The sequence below is a fragment of the Perca flavescens genome, chromosome 1, assembly GCF_004354835.1.
Source record: "Perca flavescens isolate YP-PL-M2 chromosome 1, PFLA_1.0, whole genome shotgun sequence".
NCBI classification, from domain to species: Eukaryota; Metazoa; Chordata; class Actinopteri; order Perciformes; family Percidae; genus Perca; species Perca flavescens.
Genome location: NC_041331.1, coordinates 40,286,422 through 40,296,728, shown reverse-complemented (window position 1 = coordinate 40,296,728; position 10,307 = coordinate 40,286,422). Strand labels below are relative to the sequence as shown.

The 10,307-nt window shown below is 43.6% G+C and overlaps 1 protein-coding gene across 3 annotated transcripts in view; it reads right to left on the bottom strand.

Moving 5' to 3' along the window:
• Window positions 1-543: 543 nt before the first annotated feature.
• The window catches only part of LOC114561462 (circadian-associated transcriptional repressor), a 17,710-nt gene continuing 7,946 nt past the window's right edge, over window positions 544-10,307 (bottom strand). The window contains exons 4-8 of one of the 3 annotated variants that reach the window (XR_003693362.1): window positions 8,997-9,075; window positions 3,040-3,156; window positions 2,686-2,800; window positions 898-1,334; window positions 544-791 (exon numbers count right to left, since the gene is read on the bottom strand). Coding sequence is in view for 2 of the 3 variants with exons in the window: in XM_028587495.1 (XP_028443296.1) it covers window positions 960-1,334; window positions 2,686-2,800; window positions 3,040-3,156; window positions 8,997-9,075 (686 nt within the window). In the remaining variant the exon portion in view is untranslated. Of the gene's footprint in view, window positions 1,335-2,685; window positions 2,801-3,039; window positions 3,157-8,996; window positions 9,076-10,307 lie in introns of all 3 variants that reach the window. The other 2 variants (XM_028587495.1, XM_028587507.1) reach the window with 2 other exon arrangements.

Genomic DNA, 10,307 nt, shown 5'->3' with positions numbered 1-10,307 from the left:
TGGTATCAGCAGCATGAGGTAGAGGAATCATTAAAAACCTAAAGAGAAGCAGATCCAACAAAGTAACAGTCAAAGTATTCAAAATCCCAAGTCTCCAGAAGTAATGCGCCTTCATTAATATTTCGATCCATGCTTTCAGAAGAACCCCCAGAGCTCAGGATCCCTGCTTCATTTGTCCACTCAGTGACAATCTGCCGACATTGTTTAAACCCTTGAACTCATCAGAAGATTAAAAAAATAACTCAAATATTAGTGAAAACTAAAACACAGAGCTCCAGTGTTTCCTCACACAGACAGCTGTCTTTGAAGAGTCCTAAAAGTCAACTTTCTAAAAATGGGTTTCATGCTTCTTGCGGGCAGAGCGGTCGGGGCCATGTGGAACCCGGGCCATGGGGGGGGGGACCATCGCCAAGATGTAGTGACAACGGGCGCCCAGGATGGCTCAGTTGGTAGAGCGGGCGCCCATGTGTGGAGGTTCGCCCGGGTTTGACTCCACCCTGCGGCCCTTTACTGCATGTCATTCCCCCCCTCTCTCTCCCCTTTCATTTCTTCATCTGTCCTGTTAATAAAAGGCCTAAAATAGCCCAAACAATTATCTTAAAAATAAAAAGAGAGGGACAGAAGAAGTCCGTTCCAGGAGCAGCCGCTTCTGACCGCCGTCCATATGAACGACCGGATGGGTCGTCTGCACGTCCCCGACCGCGAGAAGCACGAAACCCGTTTAACCGAGGCCCCATCACGTCGGACTCTTTCCGCTGGAGTTCCTGACGTCCGAGCAAACTGCACGTCAGCTGTAGATTAAAAAATAAAATAAAAAAAGATGTAAAAGACTTTGAAACATGCTTTTTTTTAAGGCCTTGAATCGTCCGTGGAAACCACGATGAGATCCTGTCTCACCCAGATCAGCCTCTGATTTTCAACACAGCACAGGAAGCTCCCTCTCGCTCTCTCTCTCTCTCTCAAGACAGCCAGCCTCCATCTGCCACAGTCCTGGGAGCGATGATGCTCTCCTGCGCCCGCAGGAGTCGTTCCAGACACGGCGAGCTGATCTTGAAGGGCGGCGCCCCCCGGCTGAGGCTGGCGCCGGCACCCAGGCGGCGCCGGGGCCCCGGGTGCGAGTCGGTGCTGGAGGAGACGGCGTTGTCCTGGGTCACTTCCTGGCTCTGGCTGCAGCGCGCGGTCCGACGGGACGCGGAGGCGGCGCGCGGGCCGAGCGGCGGTTCAGGCGTCTTCAGGGAGCAGGTGGCCGACGCGTGGAGACGTTTGAGGTGGGGGGAGGAGTCTGGGGAGCAGGGAGACGCCGGAGAGGATGGAGGAGGGGAGGCATGAAGCTGCTGCGGAGGAGACAGAACAAAATAATAGCTTTCATTTTATAAATCATACTTACTGATAATCCATTTGCCAAACAGAAGGTAAAAAAGAAATGCACGTACAATAAATATTAGGAATAATACGTGACCTGTCCGTGTCAGCGCTTTCCAATCATATTGTTTTAAGAGTCCTTTTACTGTTACACATGTTGCATTTATTTGGCCAGCGGTTTGCAGTTATTTTCACGTCGAGGACACTTAAACTGAAAATTTAGACAACGGACCACCATGTGACAAGATTTCGTCCCCATCTGATTGGATTTTAGCTTTTAGAGGTTTTATAACAAAGTGTATCAAACCCATGATCAAAATAGTCACACATCATGTCATTGCGTTAAAGCTTTAGTGCGTAACTTTTTGATATTAATAAACGTCCGTTACATTCAAGACGTTGCCAAATGAGTTGCTACAAAGCTAATTAATCAGCTCCACTCAGCTCTCTCTGTGTTTCTCAGTATGGCCATGTTCAGAAAATTGGGGCGTGTGGTAACTTTCCCGCGCAGAAACTCTAAAAGTGCTTGCCCTTTAAGAAGCTGTGAATTGCTTTTTGGCTTTTTCCCTTTCCTTTATGGTGTTATATATATTTGTTGTTGTGCACATTATAGGTTTACAAAGTGAAAAAGCCCAAAGTCCACCCCGAAGGGACTTACCATCTCCAACAGAAAACACCGTTCACAAACATTTTGCATCACACGTTAATAGACCTTTTTCACAGCAGACATTTTGACTTGTTATAGTAGGAAAAGCACAGATGTATTTGAAATCATTACTGATGGCTGCATTCCACTTAGGAGAGGCCCTGGTATTGTTCATGCTGACTCACTGAAATAGCTTACTGGGACATTTGATGGAATTGAGCCATCTTTAAGGTTATCAATTTCAGCTGTGCTTTTCCTACTATGACAAGTCAAAATGTCTGGTCCCTGCTCGCCTAGCTGCTAGCGTGGCGCGCCCTCAAACCAAGCTAGTTAGAGCAGAGGCCCCAAGATACTTGGTACTGAGCATGTGCGACTCCCAACAAAGATGGAACAGAAGTGCGATGCCTCACTGTAGCTAAAACAGAGCTCAACACACAGGGTGAAAAGAAGAGCTGCAGCAATGTGCAGTACAACAAAAATATGGTGTTTTTTGAATATACAACCATGTAAACCTATTCTGATATAACCTCTAAATACAATTATGGACCTGAAAATGAACATAATATGGGCACTTTGAAACGCAGCTGAAATGGTAAGTTGCTTATCAGAATTCTTGCTTCTTCGCTAGTAGATTGATCGATTGATCCGTGCGGTTGTATTATTTTAAACATCTTTACCCTTTGCTTCTTAGCTGGAGTGCAGTCGTCTGTCTGCGTCAGGACTGGTCTGATGTGAGGGAACCAACTCTGAAGCATTTCTTCTATCTTCAGTATAATGCTGAGGAAACGTCCACTAGAAGAGAGACAGAGAGGGAAAAAAAGGTTGAAGAAAGTACCCAGATGCACGAGAACACACTCCTGCCATTAGTTGAACATTATTCCACTGATCTACACGTGGAGGTAACACGCCAAGAACTTTTCACACAATGCACTGCAACCCTGAACTTATCTATTCTAGACACTAGCTGGCGGAGCTAATGTGAGAAACACAAATGTCCGAATCAGTTGAACTGGACATCAGATAGTCTTTACCCTGCCAGCTCGCGAGCATGAAGTCTGTGCAATGTCCGACTGAGCTGAAAGTGGGAGGGAGTGGCCGGGTTGATGACGTTTCCTGTGGCTGGTGAAAAACCGGAAGAAAACAAACATCTGGGGGTAAAGAAGAAGGGCGATTTACACACAGACTGCAAAGAAAATGTCTAACTGGAGAGACGACAGGATTCTGGAACATGTGTCTATAAGCATCGCAGCCGAAATCGTCAATCGTCAAATTCAAGAACGGCAACAGACTCTGTTGTTTATGACCGGATTACGAACCGACTCCGTGACCGCTGTGTAATCGCTCCTACCTCCCGCACGCTCTACCCACCCTTCGCGTGTGTGTGTGTGTGTGTGTGTGTGTTCGCCTAAACCAAACGGAGGATTTCCAGTGAGTGAGAAGGCGGCTGACACAGACCATCTCCTGTTGTGTGCTACACGTGTGAAAGGGAAACTGGACAACGGCGGGACCTGATTCGATGGACTTTGTCCTAAATTCAAATGTGAAAACGGCTTTTTGAAAACTTTCTGTGCTAAAGGTTAGCGCTGAATGCCGCTTAATTTACTCCATTATTCCTATACACGGACTATGGATAAGTAGCTCATACAACACACAAAAGACCAAAACTATCCAATAAGCACTCAGTGACTGATTAAAATGAAATGTTAAGGAGATCCACGCAGTTGCTGGTAGCCAAGGAGGACACGGAGGATTAAAAAACATGATGGATTCTTCAGAAGAGGTCATTATCTTCACTCGAGTTTCTGCGCGGGAAAGTCGCCTAACGCCACAATCTTCTGAACATAGTCATACTGAGAAATCCAGAGAGAGTTGTGTGGAGCTGATAGTCTAACTTAGGGGTCCAAGCCCGAGTCTGGAAGAACCAGCATGCGTAAAACAGATGCTACAGCCTAAACCGTACATGGTGGGAGGGTGCCGTTTTCAGGACTGGTCCAGATCCCTGCACGGACCTCGGACCAAAAAATGTACACCACTAGGTGGCGCCATAGCAGAGATACACATTTGGCCCTGTAACTCCCAAACCGTACATTGCACATAAAAAATACACATATCCACGCGTTCCCTGAATTCAGCTGAATCTCGTGATATAGGCCATGCCCATTTCCGCCGAGACTTATGCGCCAAAAATTGCGATTTATCATAAACCTACTTTTTCTAACTCCTCCGAGGCTTGGTTGGTAGCATCTCCAGACCGACCTGACAAAAAGTTATCAAATGAATTTTTCTCGGATAAAAATTGCACAAATTACGCATGACCAAATTTATGTAGCTAGCTATGAAAACACAAACCTTGCCATATATCAGCCAAAATTAATGCTATCAACCTAAAACTTTAGATTCTTGTTTGCCATGACCCTCTGGGGCTACGAAAATTGGCCACTAGGGGGCGCTACAAGTACAAAAAGTTTATATCTCATGAACGGCTCATCCGATTTTTATGAAATTTTGAGGGTACCATCTAGGCCCACTCCTGAGGCCACGCCTACAGTGGGGTACTGATTCATCAAAGTGGCCATGGCCTATGGGACCGAGGTTTGGATTCACCACTTACACTAATGTGAGCAACTTAAAATTTACAGTGTCAAACAATGGTTCATGGACCTCATATTGGAGGTCATATTAATAGGTATCGGAGCAAAACTTTTACAAAACCAAATTTGGTGAAAATCAACAGTTTTAGGTGCGCTATAATGAACGTAGATGCGTTTTGGCAAATAACTCAATGCATTTAAATGGGAAGTTTGTAATGGCAATTTCTTCCGCGGTAAATGCTATAAACCCGAAACTTGTGATGCTTGTTCGGCATGCCGCTCTGAGGCTCTGTACCAAATTTGGCGAAGATCAGCCGTTAGTTTCGGCCCTTTTACTCAATCAATGTTAATGAGATATTTGCAACGGCAAATATCCCATTAACTGGCGCCGGGAGGCTTGGACCCCGTCGTAACTGCTTGTAGTTGCAGTTAGCTTTGTAGCAACTAATTTGGCAATGGCTTCAATGTAACGGACGGTCATTACATTACATATCATTTAGCTGACGCTTTTATCCAAAGCGACAATTGCTATTTATGTCAGAGTTCACATGCCTCTGGAGCAACTAGGGGTTAAGTGTTGCTCAGAGACACGTTGGTTGATGTATCGCAGTGGGAATTGAACCCAGATCTCCCACACCAAAGGCATGTGTCATATCCACTGCGCCATCACCACCACCATTTAATATCAAAACGTTACGCACTAAAGCTTTAATGTAAAAGTCTATATCCTAGACGTTCCACATCTGGGATTGCTCCGTTGCCGCTGGAAATCCGCTGGATTTCACTCTTTTCGGCCGGATGTCCTTCCCCTTCCTCTTTCTTTGTGTCGCCGTTCTAACCTCCAGTGGATTTGTGAGGACTATGGTTAACTGCTCCTCAGATCTCTGCAGGTTAAATCCAGACAGCTAGCTAGACTATCTGTCCAATCTGAGTTTTTCTCTCGCACAACTATTTTACAGCGGCTCCGTGCAGCGTTTAGCATCGCCCATGACGATTGTGATTGATTTCATGAAAAGCCAATAAACTAGAGCACGTTTTTCTCCCATCCCGGGATGCTGTGTGCACTAGACAGACCCTCCTCCGCTCCGTAGCGTGTGGATGGTCTGGCAAAGAGAGACTAATGTAAAAGTAACTAAAGGGGTCAGATAAAAATAGTGGAGTAACGTGTACAAGATTTCATCTTGAAATCCACTGATGTAGAAGTATCAAATAGTATAAAATGGAAACACTCAAGTAAAGTACAAGTACTTGAGTAAATGTACTTAGTTACAGAGTGCTGACATGTGAACTTCCTTCAGCCTGAATGGGACATTTGAGGAGTTTTCAGATGCAGATTACAGAGTCAGAGCCGCCCTGCAGCTCAGATGGCTTACGGATGTCTCGCCAATGGCCATTACATAAGACCCATAAAGCCTCTGCCAACGCATAGGCTGCTGTGGCTTCATCTGATTGGTGGAACAACATGAAACAGCACAAAGACTGAATAAATAATAAAAAAGCCTGCGAGGGGAGAGAGAGAGAGAGAGAGGGAGGGGAAATATGGCAGACTGATCTGAGCGTATCTGCATTCCTCTCCCAGCATGTTCAGGTCCACATGAGATGCTGATTCTATCTGACGGCCACGTACGAGCGTCACATGACGCGTACGGAGGCGGACAAGTCGAGCATGTCCAGGTCCACATGAAAAATGTGACCGACCACACAGACACACACACACACACACACACACACACACACACACACACACACACACACACACACACACACACACACACACACACACACACACACACACACACACACACACACACACACACACACACACACACACACACACACACACACACACACACACACACACATGGAGGCAGGAGAAGGGCCTCGTTCCATTCACAGGCTATAAATAGAGCAGTAAGCCTCAGAGCGGCCGCCCAGGCCCCGCCCACCGCCACAGACACAGCCAGACACAGCCAGCAGGCACATACGTGTGATATATGAGAAAAATATGTTCAACAGTGTTTGAATGAATGTAAAAAGGTTTTGCAAGTCATTTTAAGTCTTTCATTAGGTTTTGAGGAAAAGCATTTAGCAACAGTTCTGAAACTGTATAGAGGCGTAGGTGTAGAAGGTATGTGTTGTGTTCTGCATAGTGTGGCACAAAGTAGGTTTTAGTTTTTAGTTGTTTTTTTGTGGCATTTCTTCCTTTTTAGATAGGAAAGCTGAGGCATAAAAAGGGGAGAGAGAGGGGGGGGGAAGACGTGCAGGAAAATCATCCCAGGTCGGATTCGAACCCTGGACCTTCTGCGTCGAGGACCAAACCTCTGCATATGTGCGTCTGCCTAACTATTTTGAACCATGTTTGAACTGCTGTAGTGTTATGTTGTGTTTTTAATCACATGCTAATCGAGCACATTTTCAGAAACTAGAGGAATTTAGGTTTCAAATGAAGCCTCATACATGCATGTTGGCCTTGCAGTTCTTCTGTTATAAGCATTTCCCTTTGGGAAAGGGAAATAAGACAAAAATCAAGCAAAAGAGGTGGATTTGAACAGGTTGATGGATTAGTTGTTTGGTCTATAAAATCTCAGAAAAATTGTGAAAAATGATGATCAGTGTTTTCTAAAGCCCATGATGACATCCTAAAATGTCTTGTTTTGTTCCGTTACTGCTGGATGTGGAAATAAACAGGGCTGTCCTCAATTAAAGATATTCTTAGTCGAATCACACACACGTGAGTTTGTAATCGATCGAGTAATCGATTAGTTGATTTAAGTTAGTTTGATTAGTTGATTCGACTAATGTGTAATCATGCAAAAGCACCACTTTAGATATTGTGAGTTTACCAGAGATGTGCTCAGAGGTTTGTTAAGTCCTTCAGTATAAAAAGACAGACAGATAGACAGACAGACAGACAGATTGGGAGCCACCTACGCTGCAGCGCTCCCCGTGTGGTCCAGCTCCGTTCAAACATAGATGATCATTTCTCAGCACACATAACACGGTAGATTTACTGTGACCATGTTCAGTATGATGTTGTTAAAGCAAACAGTTAACTTCATCATGTCGAGACTATAAAGAGCAGCGTGGAAAGTATTCAGACCCTTTACTTAAAAGGTCTGGCTGTCGTTTTTCTGAAGGAAGCGTGATGGGAACTGACAGATATTTGGTTGAAATACTTAGTAGAAAGTTTTAAAAAGCTATTAGGAGGAGCTGGGAGAAGGTAGCGATAAAGGACTAATGGAAAAATGGATGGATTAAACAATTAGCTATATATCATATGCTGAAGTATATTTCTGGAGTGTTAAAGATAAAAAAAAAAAATAGCAAGAACCGAAAACCGTGATACGAACCGAACCGTGGGTTTTGTGAACCGTGCCACCCCTAAATAAAATATATATATATATATATATTTTTTTTTTTTTTTTTTTTTTTTTTGGAGTGTTAAATAAATAAATAAAAGTGTGAATGGTTGAAGAATAAATTCCAATTTCATTTTGCTCTTTTACAGATACTGTTTGATGTTCACTGCCGCTTCTATTTACTACCAAATAACACACTGATTGCGCTGTAAATCACAGTTTGAAATGAGCTTCACATGTTTTCCTGGGATTGTCAAACAACCGTCTCGGCATCAAAGACTGCACCGACGGCGGCCAGCTGGAAACGAGCTCCCTGACGTTTGTGCGCTCGGCCCGTTTGAAGTATTCGGAGTAATTCTTCACGTCTGTGACGTTACGGGAGGTCGAACAAAGTCCAGGAGGAATACACGACGCAGGGAAAGAGAAATGAGTGTGTGGGAAGTGTCTTTTCGACACAGTTAACATTAAAACGTTATTTACAGTCACAGCTCGTTAAACACATTTCTACCTCGGCATTCTTTCACATTCATGTTTTATTTCGTTCTACAGGTTGATTCATTCTGTGAACTCGCAACCAATACTATAATAATTCAAACATTTTAAACTAAAATACAGTTTTATTTTTTTTTATTTAACATCCTCTCTCAATTAAAAAACAAAAACATATCTCGTTCACACGAGCAAGATTGAAAAAACCCTCACATTCAATATGCAATATGTGATAACGTTGTTGTTCAAAAGTTGTTTTAGTCGTGCAACAGAAAACTCAGATTGGACAGATAGTCTAGCTAGCTGTCTGGATTTACCCTGCAGAGATCTGAGGAGCAGTTATAGTCGTGGATATAGACTACAGCCCTACAAAATGATTTGATCTCCGAAATGATCCAGACTGGAACCAATCAGCCCTCTGAAGCTTCTAACTGCTGTTTATCAGACATGTGGACACAGTTTCTTTCTCCAGGACAGACTGTTCTAGCTTGCTGTGGTTTCTGCTGCAGACGGTGAAGCAGGTTGAAGTATTTCTAAAAAGGTATTTACCCCGTGTTTGGATTCTGAAGGACCCCCATAATTCTCTGGATGCGGTCCATTGCGACGCTCTCCTGGAAACTACTGAGACCTGCAGCGAGAAAAAATTTAAAAGAGAGAAATCTGTCAACAAATGAGGCTGTAGACTCTTAGTCTGGTTTATGACTTGATACTGCAGTGGTTTGATTTAGTATTAGAAAATATATCAATAACAGGACGATTGGATTGGAGTTTGTTACAGATTCAGATGAATATTTTACCTGAGAAAATGTCTTATGACGATGATCCCTCATGGGATACGGACTAAATTGTGGTCTGAGTGCATCATCTCCAGTGGTGGAATGTAACTAAGTAGATTTACTCCAGTAAAGTTTTTTTCCTGGTTAAATAAAGGTTTGAATGAATGAATGAATGAATTTACTCCAGTAATGTACTTAAGGCCAAATGTTGAGGTACTTTACCTGAGTCTTTTCTTTTCATGCCACTTTCTACTTCTAAATATTGTCATCGGTTCCAAATTTAAAATGCGCAAGTTTTGCTTTCCGTAGCGACCACCGTACTTCCAGTAGAGCTGTCAATCTTCCTCTATAATACCATTCGAATTTCATTTATTTTTTTTACATTTTTAAATATTCAAATAATGTTCTAATGCTCAAATGCAGCCTGAGGAAGCATTCATATTTACTACCCTACTCAAGCGTATGCATCGTCAATGCCACTATAAACATGTGGTTGTTGTTACACGTTCTGTCCACTAGAGGGACTTCCAACATCAGCCTGGTCTTGAGGGGGATCTACGTCATGGCGCATTGCATTTCTGGCACGCCGCTCTCGGTTTACGTTATTTTCCACCACGAGCACACAGCGACAAACCCAAATCAACAGAGAACTCTAATGTAACATTATCTAACAAGTGTATTGAAGCGGCTCTGTTGTAAAGGCTAACGGTGCTCTGTTAGCACAATGACCTCATGTTAGAAAGCACAGCCAAAACAATTTCTCATGAACTACATAACAGTAGTGTTAGCCACAGCTATTAGAAGGTAATATATGAAGTCAAAGCTAACTGACAGCTGTAGGGAAGCTAACATTAACTTTAGCTTCTCCATGAAGCTCCTAAACTATTATAACTCGCAATGCGGTTGCCTTTTCAATGATCCTGCCGACATAATGCACCCCCCTGTTGGCTGCCGCTCACATTGCAATTTAACAACAAGTAGAACTATTCAGAGGTTATTGGGCCCGTCCAGTTTCACTCCACATACTGTTGTGTTGATGGAGTTTACTGTCAAAACGTTCGCTTTCTTCCGAGTCGACTAGTAA